A 17,104-nucleotide genomic window follows, 5' to 3' on the forward strand; every position below is an offset into this window, starting at 1 on the left:
TGTTGTATAACCAGTTTCTGCTGCTTCTCCCTGACAGAGAGCTTGGTGAGCACGAGGCACTGAAGAAGCAGAATGTCAACAAGCTGGAGAACATCGATGAACGCGCCCGTCTGATGGAGGAGGAGGTCGAGATGTACAAGTGAGTCACAACATCGTTGTCCTGTCTGCACTGCATGGGGCGGTCGGGTAGCCTAGTGGTTAAAGTGTTCGCCATGCTGAAGACCCGGGTTCGATTCCCGACATGGGTACAATGTGTGAAGCCCATTTCTGGTGTCCCCCACCGTGATATTGCTGGAATATTGCTAAAAGCGGCGTAAAACCATACTCACTCACTCACTCACTGTCTGCACTGCGGAGTCTGGGGTCATTCTTGGCCAGATCGGTCGACAGTAACACCCCCCTGGCAATTCTGGGACAGAATACGTCCCCAGTAGCCATGATTCTCCAAAGAGCTGACTGATGAGGATTGGATGATTGTTATGTATGACCAGGCTGATTACGTTTTGTCCTACCTCACAGACATGGGTTATCGCTCATGCTATCAATCACTGGTTTGACTAACCCAGACACAATAATGATACAGCTGGAATATTTTTAGCTGCAAAAACATTTACTCACTCATCCCCTCAGTTTCACATGGTTGTCAAGGTGACTGAAATGGAGATTGTGTCGCTGAAATGGCCTGTTGATATTGCTTGGATATGGTGTCTACTATGATCTTGGCTCATGACACAATGAATCTTGGATGCGACAAATCCCATTTCACCTCACTTCCCTACCTCATGACAAAATGGAGGAGGGCACGGGTGGCCCATTCGTCTAAGGCACCGCGATTTACTGTGCAGAGTCACGTTCCCTGGGCACGCCAGAAACCTATGATTGTGGGTTCGAATCCCGGTTCGCCCCAATTATGTTTCTAGGTTTGTCAGCACCATACCTGTGCTTGCGGGTTTCACGGAAGTGGTAAACGTCTGAGACCTGCATCACTTCGGGCTTTCCTCACACATTAAGCTGACACGCCGCGATATGACTGGAATACTGTTTTAATAGCGGCGTTAAACCCAACTCACTCATTCACACATGACACAATTGCGACATGTTTTATCATTTCAGAGCACAGACTGAAGGGTTGAAGAGGGAGCTGACGTCCTCGGAGAGAGACTTCAGGCAACAGGTAATGATTATCGTGACTCAAGAACACTTGGAAGTTACCAACATCAACTTACAGTGGATGACAACAATAACAACTGAACCACAACTTTGGGAAATTAAGATCAGTGGAAAAGATATGTTGTTAACCAGCACTGATGAAATAAAATATATAATATGTAGAGTATTCTTGGCTTTCTTGAAGCTTCTACGAGATATTCTCTATTTATATACCCACTTTAGAGTCATTGACAAAGTCAGATGATTGTAATTGTCATATTGATAATATTGTAAAACCATACATGATTGAGACTTTACAACAAATCGTACTTGGTACACAGTAATAAATTACTTAAGGCTTTAAAATATAAAAGAATTGGTTCTCAGGGAAAGGTTTTTGAAGATATAGTGCAGGCAGGCAGTGTTTTTTTTTCATTTTATTTTGGTTCGAACTAGTATGTAATCAAATAAACAGTTCTGTCTCATCAACCTTGGAAGGGCTTACCTATGCAAATGTATTCCTTGATGAGTAAAATACTGGAATACAGTATTTGACTACTGTTGGACTTGGAATATTTAAGGATTTTTTTGTTTTTAAAAAAATGGAAATAAAAAAACGAAACGTGCGACGAACTCTATGATGATGCGGATGGTGCTGGAGAACCAAGATTAATATTTTTCTAGCCTTAGTCATGAGTCTGTGTTTGAGTAAAATTGTTTGTACTATGGAAACACTGTGATGGAGTATAGAGTCCAAATATTCAACACAAACATTTATCATTCAGACTAGTGTGATGCAAGATGCATGCATGGTAAACAAGGAAATTTCAATAACAATCACCAATATGTATTATGTAAATATCTAATTTCAGATTTCTGCGAATGAGAAAAAGGCTCATGAAAACTGGGTATGTTTTTTGTTTTTGTGCATGTACAGTATAAAGCTTGTCTTGAAGGTAGCCAAAAGTACATATGTACATATGATAGTACAGATACAATTCTGGTGACTGTTGAATGTTTGATGTGTACAATTCTGGTGACTGTTGAATGTTTGATATATACAATTCTGGTGACTGTTGAATGTTTGATGTATACAATTCTGATGACTGTTGAATGTTTGATGTATACAATTCTGGTGACTGTTGAATGTTTGACGTATACAATTCTGGTGACTGTTGAATGTTTGATGTGTACAATTCTGGTGACTGTTGAATGTTTGATATATACAATTCTGGTGACTGTTGAATGTTTGTTGTATACAATTCTGGTGACTGTTGAATGTTTGATGTGTATAGTTCTGGTGACTGATCTTTGTTTTACATTATTTTCAGCTTGCGGCCCGAGCTGCAGAGAGAGAGCTGAAGGAGGTCCGCCATGATGCCGGGGTGTTACGTCAGAAGTGAGTACACTGCTACACATGTCCTGTAGTGGAGCAGTGTCACTGCAGTGTAACAAATTGTACTCTACACTATGCGTGAGCCTATCTGCCCTGAGCTGCCAGGTTCATCACACCATAGAACGCCTTCGTGGTCTAGTGGTAGAGCGTCTGCCCGGAGAGCGGAAGATCCGGGGTTCAATCCCCGGCCGCGTCATACCAAAAGACGTTAAAAGATGGTACTTGTTGTTACCCTGTCTGACGCTCGGTATTAAGGGGCTAAAACAAGGACTGGTCGGCTCGGAGACAGTATACTGTGTCTGAGTGGGGTATTCATGTTAAACTGCGTCATGGTATCTCAGTGAGCTAGCACTATAAATCGGCATCAGTCCAGACTAGTACAAGCAGGCACACAAACACATACGTGTACATGCACGTCGCTATATAAGTTCAATAATCTTGGAAGCGACTTTAAACCCCATTTCACCTCACCTCATCACACCATATACTCCTCCAGATTGGTTGACAACAAATTTATCTCACCGACATTCATTCATTCAGACCCGTAATATATGTCCGAAGTTTCACTGAGTCTAATGCTTTGATTCAGCCATGTTGACAGCTAGCAGACGATGCAAACGAACCTAGCTACTTTCCTTGAGTTGCATCTGTCCTTTTCAGCTCAACTATACATATGCGAGATAAGCAAGTTATGTAAGGTGTGTTACAATTGATTTCTCAGCAGGCTACATGGAAAATAATTGCCCTCGCCTTAACCAATCAGAAGCTAGCATTTTAATGTATGGTGAGATAAATATATTTATTACAATGTGGATGGTGAAAATAAAAAACCTAGGTCACATGATTATATTCTGGCATGTCAAAAACATGGTGAGCAAAGCTTGTCAAGCTAACTGGAAATGAAAATGAAAATGTAACTTCTAGATGAGTGACGAGTGCCCAGTGGCATAAGGCACTGCAATTCAAATGTGCAGAGTTATGTCCCTTAGCTTCCAGGCCTGGATCTGCAGGTCGAGGGTTTGAATCTTAGGCCAGGCAGCACCATACATGTGGGTTTCACCCGCATTTAGCTGACACCCTTATGTACCTGATATGTTTTTCAAAACAGCAGCAACAGTAATTCGCTCGGCACTTGCAGAGGATGGTTACTGTGACGTGAATGTTGCAGGTTGACGGAGCTGGAGCGGCGTCAGATGATGGGCCCAGGAGGTCTGATCCGCCCCCTTCCGACACGGGGCATGCCACCCCCAGGTAAGTACTGCAGCTTTGCTGTGCTCAGTGCGATGTACAAAGAGATCTTAGCGCTAAGGTGATCTCCCATACCTTAACATATACTTACGACGGTCGTAGTGCTAAGGTTGTTTTGTGCAACGGCACCCTGGAATATACTCACACTTGATGAATGTGGCAGAAAATATATTGTAATGGTTTTGTCAATTTCGATGTTGCCCATTATATTAATAACAGATTTGTGTGGTTCAGAATCGATTATTTACAGGCTTTGGTGATATAGTTGAATATTGCTGTTAAACAACAAACATATATAAAAATTCAGAATTAGTTCTTCAGAATATTACTTCAGCTAGTGAAGGGGTGCTAACACTGACATGTTGGTTTCAGGAATGATGAATGGCCCTCCTCCCCCTCCCGGCATGGAGCGGTCCCCCTCAAGAGGATCTATGCCCCCTCCTCACCTCCGGTGAGTAATGAACAGTGGGGCCACACTCCCCAAACTGTGCTTGCATTTGCGTATTTAACATGGACTAATAACCTACCAGAAGTTATTTTGAAAGTCCTCAGAAGGAACTTTTAACAGCCAGTAAGGAGTTCTATGAAACACCAGGGCCCCTAGAATGGCAAGTCACATCTTACTAATATATATAGTCTGGAATCAGGCATGTTGAGACGCCCAATGCTAACACCGTATTCGTGCATGCGTGATTCCCATTAAACCTTTCGAGTTGAGTTGATCGGTTCAACTATGTCATATGGCCCTGTGACGCAGAGGTAGCATTATGCAGATGGCTGTTTCGATGAATGCTCGTTCCACCCGTGACGAACAGGTCTGGTTGTTGATGAAATATAGTGGTAGCTAAATAGACAGATGTTTTATTCATGCACCGATTGTCTTTAAATGTAATATCCAGTTATGTATGACTGTTAAATAATCTGATACCAACTTTGACTGGAGTAGGTCCAATAGTTTTTCAGATATTGTAGTAAACTTTGGTACCTTAAATTACCTTCCAGACTATACATGAGCATTAATTATGGAACCCAAACTTGTCAACATGTATGAATGTACTGCTGCCAAGCGAGAGCTGGAGGCTCTCCAGTTCGAAACCTGAATGAACGGACCCAGGCACTGCACCAGGAATGGCAGAGAATCCCAATGTTGAAAGTCAGACGTCTGATCAGCAGCATGAGGAGACACCATTCTAATGTCTTTTCAGCGTTGTTGGAATGAGAGTTTTTAGCATAAAGCCAATAAATGAGTCCCGATTGCTAGTGCCCAGCTTCATTATTTGTGTGATGGTGGTGCCAGACATTCTGTATCTCAGATTAGTAATCTTCTGTCTGTTGTTGTGTTTACCAGTCATTCTTTTAATGAAGTCTTTGATTGGCATTTAGAACATGTAGTAGAACATGAACATGTGGAACCTCTTATGGATAAAGGGTCGGTCGGGTAGCCTAGTGGTTAAAGCGTTCGCTCGTCATGCTGAAGACCCGGGTTCGATTCCCGACATGGGTACAATGTGTGAAGCCCATTTCTGGTGTCCCCCGCCATGATATTGCTGGAATATTGCTAAAAGCGGCGTAAAACCACACTCACTCACTCACTCTTTTAATGAAGCACATATCTGAAAAAGAGGATGGTGCCTAATTAATGCTCAGGTGTACAGATATGTGAATCAGGAATTCAGGCTAAAAAGCTGCATGGGAATATTTCTTTATCAGGAACATTCAAGCTTAAAATGTGTTGTTTTTTTCTCAGGCAAGTGAACAACAAAAGCATCCTATTCTATTCCGCCATTAAACATGTTGAAAAATTTGACTTTCAGGGACGATGACTTCCGTGGATCTCCTCACGACAGACTCCCTCCCCCTCCAGACCGACGCCCTCCTCCTCCAGGGGCCAGGTTACCCCCCCACATGCCCCCAGATGGCAGATCTCCACCCCCTGGTCGGATGATGCAGGAAGGCAGGTCCCCACCCCCATTTGACCGACGCCCCCCTCACCCTATGGACAGGAGGACCCCTCCCTACAGACCGCCACCCCAAGACATGATGTCTGGTCCTCGGGGCCCCCCACCTCCCTTTAGTCCAAATTCACCACCCCCAAGGATGCCTCCCCCTCACTTAATGGACCCACGGATGGGTAAGTACCGTTTGTTTACTGAATTTTTAATTTTTTTAAAATATGATCCGTGCTTAATATGTAACTGAACCTGGATTGTTGCTCACTTTATCAACCTTCGGTTTGTTTTGTCCAGGGGAGATGACTCTACAGGTTGCGATGATATTGCAGTAAGTTTGCTGACTAGCAGTATCATGGACCTATGAACTCTTATTGTATATTGCTTTAACACATCAACAACAGGGGTGGAGGGGTAGTCTAGTGTTTAAGTTATTGAATTGCCATGTATTGACCTGAGTTTAGCTGTGCTGCTCCCTATAAATTATTTTGGTTTTGACGTTGTTCAATAGTGTTTTCCTAATAGATTCCTGACTCGGAACATACCGCACTAACAACTCTGTCATAATGTACATGAGTCGTAGTCGAATGAAAACTAAGACGATTTGCTTCCTAAAACACTCGCCTTCAAATCTGTGTACATACTTCTATTTTCAATCATGCAACTTTCTATGTACTTAACAAGTTGGAATCATCGAGAGTATGGGTTGTTGCACAATATAAATTATATGTACTCATATTTGGAGGCAAGTGTCTTAGGAAGTGACTGATTTTACATTTGTCATTAGATAATGATGCCTGCACTCTGCTGAAGCATATGAAGTGTGATGCAGATTTGGATCAGGGATCTATTTGGAAAACACTGTGGGACGGTCTGTAGCGACAAGTCAATATCCACATCGTTTATAGGGAGCAGAACAGAGAGACAGTTACTGCAGCCAACCTTGGTTCAATTTCGGTACATGGGTATAGAGATTATCTAGTGTATTAAATATCTCCATTCTATTAGGAATACATACCCTGCACCCATTCGTTGCTGTAGCGTTTTTAAGTCTTATTCAAATGACACAACACTAACAGTAGAGTTCCAAGTTCCTCAAGAGCGAGATATTCTTGGTGACATTTTTAAGCAAGATGGAGATGACGCTTGCCGAACGTAGATGCCCAGGTTATTAATGATAGAGTGGGGACCACCTCCGTGGTCTAGTGGTAGAGCATCTGGCCGAAGAGCCGAAGGTCCGGGGTTCCATCCCTGGTGCGTCATACCAAAAGATGTTAAAAGATGATACGTGTTGTTACCCTGCTTAAGGGCTAAAACAAGGACTGGTCGGCTCGGAGTCAGTATACTGTGTCTGAGTGGGGTATTCATGTTAAACTGCGGCATGGTATCTCAGTGGGCTAGCACTATAAATCGGCATCAGTCCAGACTAGTACAAGCAGCCACACACGCACACACATGTATGCATATCACTATATAGTGATCTTTAACGCAGTGTTAAACCCTATTTCTTTCACCTCACCCATAATAGAATGGAGATAACATATATTGGATAATCCTGCAATGCTTTGTTATAGTATGGCTGGAATAATGTTGTAAGTCAACTGCAGTCATACAGAAGTAAGTTAATTGTCAGGTCTTGTACCCTTACTCTTTTTTATTTAAATGACATTTTCACTTTTTACCTTTCCTTATCCCTAGGCCCAAGAACATCATCTCCAAATGTACGCCCCCCACCCCCAGGCCGTGATGGCAGACCCCCAAGACAACACAGCCAAGTATGAAGACACACCCCTCCTGAGCAGACTGTCAGTCACCTGGAGTGGGCGGGCTCACTGCAATATGTTGTCCAATGTGTGAAAGGGAATGTGAATGAGTGACAGATCAGAGCTCCACGCAGGGCACGATGTTGAAGACAGTGCGCCTACTCACTGGTTCACTCATTTTAGAGTTGTTATTTGTTGATTTTCATTTTAATCACGTAAATCGAATGGTGATTGTATTTCTCATCCCAAAGAATAATGAAACTTATGAGGATGACATTCTTTGAGGAAGAAAGGTTCTCTCAATTCAAGGAAATGAAAATTTCTGATCATGTTCATTGCAATGATTACCGGTCTCCCATCATGCTACTTTGTCACATTTACAAACTCAGCGTTTTTTTCTGAAAAAAATCTTAGTTATTCTTTTATCTACATTTGTTTGTGGTAAAATGGTAGAATTTCTTCCAATTACCATACTGTGGTCACTTAAGTTCATTTGAGTATTGAGAAAAGTCCATGTTTGACATAGTGATTAAAAGCTTGAATAGATCTATGGAGTTTAAGATATGCATGACACTGACCTTAAGGAATTGGAGTGAGGTAACAATGGTAACAGTTAAGTCTTTGATTGGCATTTAGAACATGTAGTAGAACATGAACATGTGGAACCTCTTATGGATAAAGGGGCGGTCGGGTAGCCTAGTGGTTTAAGCGTTCGCTTCCACGCTGAAGACCCGGGTTCGATTCCTGACATGGGTACAATATGTGAAGCCCTTTCTGGTGTCCCCCGCCGTGATTTTGCTGGAATATTGCTAAAAGCGGCGTAAAACCATACTCACTCTTATGGATAACAACTTGTTTATTGTTTCTGGTGATGTTGGAGGGCTACCTTTTGATGCTGCATCACCTGATGAACGAGCCCTGAACCTTAGAAACAACAACGATTTTACTACCCTTCAATTGTTTCAGGTCTTAATGATGACAGTATTGCCAAGTGTACACATGTAATGGTCATTTGCGTCATAGGCTGTTTAATAGTAATCTGATCGAAGAGGATACTAAGCTGTGGTGGAGCTTTCTCATCCTTATCGACATTTGTGAAAAGGTGATGGATCCAAATAGAACTCGTATTTGGGAGTTTGATGACAATTTATTTTCTTCATCACCAGTGTTGATGGTACAGTGTTGAGTTAAAAGGAATGTAGGTGTGACTCTGTTTTTGATGGGAATTCTTGAAAGTAACACCTACAGTGGAAAGTAGGGCTGGAACGAGTCAAGGTTTACTACCCGGGTACATGCTGCAGGTCTCGAGAGATGAGTACGTAATGTCTGTAAGGGAATATTTGGACCATAGTCTTTGCAAAATGTATTTAGATACAGTATAAAATGATCTGGTTATTCATACTCTGAAGTTGACTGAAGCTTTATCTTTATTCAAACATAGAAAAGTCAAAAGGAATGTGTTCATAGTCAGAAAGAAATGCAAACATTAGTAACTTGTAGTGTAACCATGGACGAGATACGTTTTGTCATTAAACCAGGGGTCCGGAAAATTTAAAATCCCAATCGGACATTTGCATTTAGGCCACGCCCCCTTCAAATGGTGTATTTTCGTATAACTTTTCATACACAGTAAAAGATTAAACAGTATCTCACATGACTAGCCACGGGTCCGGGTAGTTGGTACCCAGGTCCTTCTCAGTACCCACCCGACCCGAGTTACCTGTCCCAGCCCTGGTAGAAAGTGGTATGGGTGAGGGCAGCCTGGTGTGGAGATGGTGCACCAGCTGTGGGAAAGCCTCTGTTGTCGGTAAGATGTTCAGGTTTCACACAACTTCAAGTATAGTTGTGTCAAGGTGAGGTGGAGGAAAATACATATCTGAGAGAATTTTGAACACAGATTTTATGGGAAGCCATCAGACAGTAGTCATGTTGCTGACTGGAGAGATTTGAAAGAGAGATATTGTGCCATGTTTACAAGCCGAGGTGTACATTTTGCTGTGTACACTACAATGCCATATTGTATGATCAAAGCCAAAACACTGTTGATGTAGGACGTTATTTATTCATTCCTGTATACTCCTGTTACAGTAGGCCTGGATGTCTCAGTGTATTATAGGTAGTGTGTTGATAGTTCAAATTACTGCCATGGGAAAATCAGTTGTCGCCTAGTCATTTCTTCTTGCAAATAATTGCCATGTATTCATACATTAGCCTTAAAGGTCCTGTGAAACACATACCCATTGTTCTGGTGCCATGGCTGTGTCGGCCTTGATTAGCAAGTGACTTTATCTCCATTCTATTAACATAAACATCCCGGGCGGTGAGGTAGCTTTATGGTTTAAGCGTTCACTCGTCAAGCTGAAGACCCAGGTTTGATTACCCACATGGGTACAATGTGTGAAGCCCATTTCTGGTGTCTCCCGCCGTGATATTGATGGAATATTGCTAAAAGCGGCGTAAAACCATACACACTCACTCACTTGAATGTTGCTAAAAGCGGCATAAAACCATACTCACTCACTCATAAATAAATATCCTGGACTCATTCACCACCAGAGCTTCATTTGAGTCAAAATATGACTCCATATAAACATATGGCCCTCTATCAAAATTACTCTCCTAAAGGAAATTCTGTGAAAAGTTTGTGATTAGAGATAGTGACAACACTTTCTATTGGTGCAACAAACAACATATATGTAGTACATGAAAAAGGAACCTCTTATTTATATACAAATGTTTGGCGTAATATGGGGGCTGCCTCAGTTGCCTACTGCGAAACCCTGGGGTCGCAGTGACCTGGATGGTGTGAAACCCTGGGGTCGTGGTGACCCGGGTAGAAGGAATGAATGTCCTGGGGTCTTAGGGATCCGGACTTGTGTATAAGTAAGTGGGAGGGATATACCGGTCCTGGGGTCCGATGACCTGGACGATCCCTAGGGATATACCGGTCCTGGGGTCCGATGACCTGGACGATCCCTAGGGATATACCGGTCCTGGGGTCCGATGACCTGGACGATCCCTAGGGATATACCGGTCCTGGGGTCCGATGACCTGGACGATACCTAGGGATGTGCTGGTCCTGGGTCGTGCTGACTGACGCTACCTGCTTAAGTAATGCTCTTTGGGGGCCACATGCTCTGAGCAAGGAGTAGCTTGTGACGCTCAAACGAGGTTGCGCATCAACCGAGAACACCAACACTTTCTAAGCATGGTGGCACACTGTCCTTTGACCGAGGTAATAATGTCAGAGCTATGAGTATGCACTTTGTGTATGAAGTAGCACAATATAAGCGAGTGAGTGAATTTAGTTTGACGCCGCTTTTAGCAATATTCCAGCAATATCACGGCGGAGGACACCTGAAATGGGCTTCAAGTTAATGGTAGTGAAGGGATCAAGGGTATTTATTGTAATAGATTGGAGATATTATGCACTCAATCCTAGAGGATGTGACATTGAGTTAAGAGGACATACCGTTATCTTACCTCTGTTGACAGGTGTTAACTGTAAGAAGCTAATTGGGTCTACTTGTCAAATACTTCTCATGAGAGGCTTTCTGTAAACTGGTGCTATTAAACAGTGGTCAAAACTATCAGAATTAAAGGGCAAGTTCACACGGAAATGAACCATTTTTTCTTGTACTTTTTCCACATTAAAAGTGTTAACATAGAAGTGTCATAGACAAAAATATAAAAACATCATATTTAATTAACATATTTTTGGCACTAAAACGATTCATATTTTTCACATTTACCAAGTGTTCTATTTCCATAACAAAAACACCATGGCTTATGCCCCTTGCAATATGACGTCATTGGTGCCAATTGATAAACATTATGACGTCATCATGCTTTGTTAGAGCCGCTTCACGTGGGGTAGGTACAGTTTTGTGATTCTAGCATCTCAGATGCCAGCCAGAATTGTGTTATGCTGAGACACCACTGCGCCGGAGTGTGTCGTAGACCATGTTGTTTTACCGCAAACTGGTCCTTGATATCTTTTGCGTTGAGAATAGACAGGGACCCAGTTGAATTGGCACCAATTACGTCATAATCTAAGGGGGATAACTCAGGCCTATTTCGCTCGTAAAACGAAGGCCTCATAACGGCATATCACTTTCACACTATTGTGAGCTTCCTACTTTCACTGTGAAAAAAAATGAGTGTATATTTTCAAACACAGATACAAACTAATTCTAAAATTGCGTTTTGTTTAGAAAAAGAAAGAAAGTGATTTTTGCGTGTACACTTCCCCTTTAAGTAACAATGACACTCCTTTGCAGGAAATTAGATGAAATATTCTCACCACAAAAGAATATTTCAGTGTAAATTTATTTTGTCATGGCTAGCAGTCTCCTTGTAGAGTTCCATGCTGGTGGGGGCTTGACCATTATGGTGTGAAAATACAGTATTTGATTTTACCAATTATATGGATAATATTGAAACGTTCAGTGTGTGTTGTATTGTCACATAACTTAATAAACTTCTTTTTGATGTAAAGACTTTTCCGTTAATATATTGTAAATATTACTTGCGTATATTTTGTAAATATCAAAGGAGAGTTCCATGTTTATCATGTTCTGGTAGAAAGTCCTCTGTGTCAGTGTCTTTGATGTTTTTATTTATCACATATTTTATGTTTTGTGAGAAGAAAAATGGGAAACATTATTTCCAAGGATTCACAATTTTTGTCTTTCACAAAAATGATATTTGATTTTTGAGAAGGGTATATAGTTGATTTATCATTAATCCTGTAATGTACAGAAGATTAGAGGTATTTTATTTTACAAATCTAAGGCACTTGTTACTTAGAGCACAGAAGCAAATATTTGCATCAGTCTGAAACAATGACGGGTCCCAAATAATAGAATCCTGAAAGAGTGATTTGTCTGTCAATAAAAACCTTAAAATCAAAAGTTAAGCAACCATTCAAGTCCTTTAGTGGGTGCTGCCTTTAAGAAACATACATATTATGTCAATATTAAAAAACAAGACCTACCACAGTTAGCGTAACATTGATATATTTATTTGGTTCCATCCTACTGCCACCATGTGGCAGACATGTGTACCTCCGAAACAGTTAATTTCCTCCCTGTGTGATTTTCACATAGCTATACACTTAATATCTTTTTATGTGCTTTTTATGGAAAATACAGATATTTGTTTGAGAAATATGATCAAATTGTCAAAATATTCATGATAAAATAAAAAATGGCAAAAATATCAATGAATGAATGCTCAGAATAATAGAAGAGGTTTCGGCAGTTTGTTGCAGATAGCCAGATCTGTGGTTGCTTAACTATTGACCATCAGTATGCATGTTACAGAGCTCCAGATAAGCTGCGTAGCTGCGTAAAATACACATCAGAAATGCAGAAATACGCAGTAAAATAAAATCCAAGCATATCAAATACGCAACGAACATTACAGATACACTACAAATATAAAACTTGTGCGTATCATCAAAATATCAGCAACTTATTTTGAAATTATAAACGGGCATTCCGTCAACCTTGCCAAACTCCATGATGACAGTTACATCATGATCATTTGCCATCACACTTTCTTGTGGAAGTATCGTTGTATTTTTGAGTCCTATAAAGCTCTCGAACCCACGCGACACCAGTTTGCAGGGACTAGATGAATAATGTTTTTAAATATTTAACTTAAATACCCACATATGTAAAAACTAGTGGGTAACAGAAATTTGAATACTCAGATAGAATTACTGATACCCAATGATTTGAATGCATGGGTAAAATACCCACAACACCAAAAGCTTATCTGGAGCTCTGATGGTATATGTCCCATCTCCCTCACTGCTGTTACCTGATCACTGACAGATCTACATGTCAAGCCATCTGCAAACAGTCTGTGTTGTTTGAACATTTAGTATCAGGTGATGGACAATGCTTTAAAATGACACTTTGCCTCTTGAGTAAAGGGTATATTATCTCTGTTCCAGGAAAAGGCTTCAGGGTTTGATTATGACTTATGATCTGCTATAAATATCCTATTTTATATGTTTGACATTTCATCGTACAGAAAGCTACAATATCTTATTAAGAGATCTCTGTTTCAATAAATGAAGCTACTTTCTTTTAGATCGGAAATGATGATTACCAAGTATTCCTTAATTTTGCCTGTAAATTTAATACCTGATTCCCAATAAATACATTTTTGACAAATGAGATTGAGAAAAAAAACACCTAAAAATTATGTTTTTTTGCATAGAAGTCCAAAAATGAAAATCCCGTTAATCACACGTATTGCTTTAGTTTTGCACTTAAATAAGACTTAGTTGATGATAAATTGCAACTGTGTCGGAAAGATGAAATGCCATATTATGTACAAATTGATATAGACTTGTTTAAGATCCCATGTTATGCCTGTTTCTTTTGGAACATGACTAAACGGTTTCAGCAAGGAGGTATAAGAAAAACAGTATTATGCTCGTTACGTTTATTAAGCAGATATGTAAAACTGAAATGTGATCTGTGAATAGTTATTGAAACTCAACATATCTCCCGATATTTCATACCTTAGACAACGCGTGACAGATCCAACTGTTATACAAGTACAGGGAATGTAGGCCTTCCTTCCACAGTCACTTTTATTCTACATTTGTCATCGTCAATTTTCTAGTAAATATGTGCATATAATACTACTTTCTTGCTACGATGAATTTTCTATAATATACTGTGATGCCCCACTTATCCAGACTTCAGGTATCTGATGTGATAGCCTCCTCTGGGTACACCGGTCCCACAACAAGAAGTTCATTTATACAGACCTATTTCACAAAGTCAGTCTGGATAAGTGGGGTTGCACTGGTATTGACTAGCCGTGTGTTTAAGTCTCTAGTCTGTGAATGTTGGCTGTTGTAGCCCAGTGGTGCCAGTCTCGTATCATATCTGTACATAATCATCTCATGTCATTAAACAGGTTCATTTTCAAATATGTACGACGTTTTGTTGTTCTGTGAAAATCAGAAAAATAGATTGAATAGTGAAAGCAGTGAAAAGCTCTGTGAGGTGAGGTGAAATGGAGTTTAACATTGCGTTCAAGATTATTGCACTAATACAGCGACGTACATGCATGGGTGCGTCGGCTTGTACTAGTCCTGACTAATGCCAGTTTATAGTGCCAGCCCACTTAGATACCATGCCACGGTTTAACATGGATACCCTACCTCAGACATACTGATTCCAAGATGACCAGTCCTAGTTTGGTCCCCCTAATTCCAAGTGCCAGGCTGGGTAACAACAAGTACCATCTTTTGATGTTTTTTGGTATGGCCGGGGATCGAACCCCGGACCTTCCAGTCTCCAGGCAGATGCTCTACCACTACACCACGAAGGCGTGGACAAGTCTACATGAGCCAATTGGAACTTTGTGCCACACATTTGGTTTTTATGAAGAATTAGGCATGCTGATATCACGATTATGTGTAGGTGCGTCTTTGTTGTGGACAGTGCCTGAAAACAATAACTATATTTTCAGCATTTATTGCAATAACAAATCAAGCAAGAGAATATGTTAAAAATCAGTTTTATAAATATTAAAACACATACAATATCCTGTTGGATCTTTAAAATGTAAAATCAAATTCTCACGAACTTAACACAGTAAAAGTCATTCATACCAAGGATGTTCATGTTAGACATAGACATCCCATACCAACAATCATCTGATGAAGGAGACAGTTTTCAGTCAGCGGGGACACAGCGACGAGTGAGTTTGGTTGTAAGTCACACGGAGCAGTACTTCAATCGTATCACAGCATGTTGGCTTCATGTGGCTTGTCAGGAGCCTACAATCATGGGTTTAAATCTCAGATTCAGCATGATTGTTTCTAGGTCTGTCAGCACCATATCCATGCTCATAGGTTTCACCACACTGATAAATGTCCAAATTCTGCATCAGCTTAAGCTGATACACCATGTTATTTCTGAAATCTGTTCAAAGTGGGTTTAAACCGAACTCCTTCACTCACTGCATCTTGAGTGTTTTGCAAATGTTTTCGCAGTGCCATGAACCTGTTTCACAGGATTTACTTTGTGTGCTTGTACATACATACATACCTTACATTCCTGGCACAGAATTCCCAGTATCAAAACTGGCATTTATTCGTCTTTGGTTCACCAAGGAAACTACCATGGATGACACATGCATTTCAAGAATGCTAAATCCATTTAACTTAACAACAATTGCACAAATCTTTTTATGGACAATATTAATAAACATGGACGTGTAGCACCGGCATAAAAATTAAGGAGCAGACTAAAAGTTTCATGTTGGATAGAAATTTAAATTCCTTAATTTTGGGTGTGGAGGCGTTGCACATTTTTCTCTCATAAATAACCATATTTGTACTCTGAACTTGGAACAGCATCACAAATGCAGGTAAAATTAATAAACCAAAAGAAAGATCACGGCATATAAAGCCTTCCTTGGAGGATGGTGGATTGGTGTTGGTCCCCAAATTTTGATGTGCCATGTTTGGATGTGTGTGTGTGTGTGAGAGGAGAGGAGGAGGAGGAGAAGAGAGAGAGGATGTCTCAAATCTTAAAGGTATTAGTCTTTTTTTTAAATCCCACATAAAGCTTTTGATCTGCTCCCTTACTGTACACATTGTCAACATACAGAGAAAACATTGTTATACTCAAGGGTAAAAGTAACTGTCATGTTGTTATTCATCATATGGTGGTGTTTTTGTGAAATCTTTGAAAATATAAACTGGCGTTTAATTGGACAGAAGATGGACCCTAACAACTTTCAAAAGATTTCAAAAGATTTGGCTTTTTAATTTAATTTTTTTATAGATTCAAAATATTAAAATCAAATTCTGCATACTAATATTTAGATTATTTTCACAAGTTATAGTTGCCCATATCATGGTTATTATTTCTTTTCAGTAATCTTACATGGTTGCAGTTATTTTGCCTTTGAGAGTAGATTTATACTGGATTATCACTCTAAACTTTCAACAAGATCATCCAATGCTTTGAAACATTGTGTCTAAGCATTTATCAATGGCTACATGGTAGCTGTGTCATGGAACAAAGCTAATAGTCTTGAACTCATTTCTGATATTATGATGAAAATAAAAGTGCTCATTTACGTAATATAGAGGACGGGTGACACTGTTATTGGATAACAAAGGTACATTGAACAATTGAGTGAGTGAGTGAGTGAGTGAGTATGGTTTTATGCCGCTTTTAGCAATATTCCAGCAATATCACGGCGGGGGACACCAGAAATGGGCTTCACACATTGTACCCATGTCGGGAATCGAACCCGGGTCTTCGGAGTGACGAGCGAACGCTTTAACCACTAGGCTACCCGACCGCCCCTTACATTGAACAAACACTGATGTAAAGAGGAATTCTATCATTCTTGCAACTGTAACTTTTTCGCACAATTAGCACTTCTCTCTCCAAATGCTCAAACCAACTGTCATATCATTATACCATTGGTTGGTTGGTTGGTTATTTTACACCACACTCAGCATTATTCCAGCTATATGACGGCAGTCTGTAAATAAACGAGTCTGGACCAGACAGTCCAGTGATTGACATCATGAGCACGATCCACGTAAT

At 40.4% G+C, this 17,104-nt stretch overlaps 1 protein-coding gene across 2 annotated transcripts in view; it reads left to right on the top strand.

Moving 5' to 3' along the window:
• Positions 1-14,455, top strand: part of LOC139444026 (transport and Golgi organization protein 1 homolog) — a 39,596-nt gene extending 25,141 nt beyond the window's left edge. For both annotated transcript variants that reach the window (XM_071224927.1, XM_071224928.1), the window contains 8 exons: positions 38-139; positions 1,114-1,174; positions 2,022-2,057; positions 2,481-2,548; positions 3,714-3,796; positions 4,166-4,244; positions 5,608-5,924; positions 7,441-14,455. In XM_071224927.1, coding sequence (XP_071081028.1) covers positions 38-139; positions 1,114-1,174; positions 2,022-2,057; positions 2,481-2,548; positions 3,714-3,796; positions 4,166-4,244; positions 5,608-5,924; positions 7,441-7,523 — 829 coding nt within the window. In that variant the 3' untranslated portion in view covers positions 7,524-14,455. The remainder of the gene's footprint in view (positions 1-37; positions 140-1,113; positions 1,175-2,021; positions 2,058-2,480; positions 2,549-3,713; positions 3,797-4,165; positions 4,245-5,607; positions 5,925-7,440) is intronic.
• The last annotated feature ends 2,649 nt before the right edge of the window (positions 14,456-17,104 follow it).

The sequence above is a fragment of the Haliotis cracherodii genome, unplaced genomic scaffold (assembly GCF_022045235.1).
Source record: "Haliotis cracherodii isolate W230 unplaced genomic scaffold, xgHalCrac1.p SCAF_5, whole genome shotgun sequence".
Taxonomy (NCBI): Eukaryota; Metazoa; Mollusca; class Gastropoda; order Lepetellida; family Haliotidae; genus Haliotis; species Haliotis cracherodii.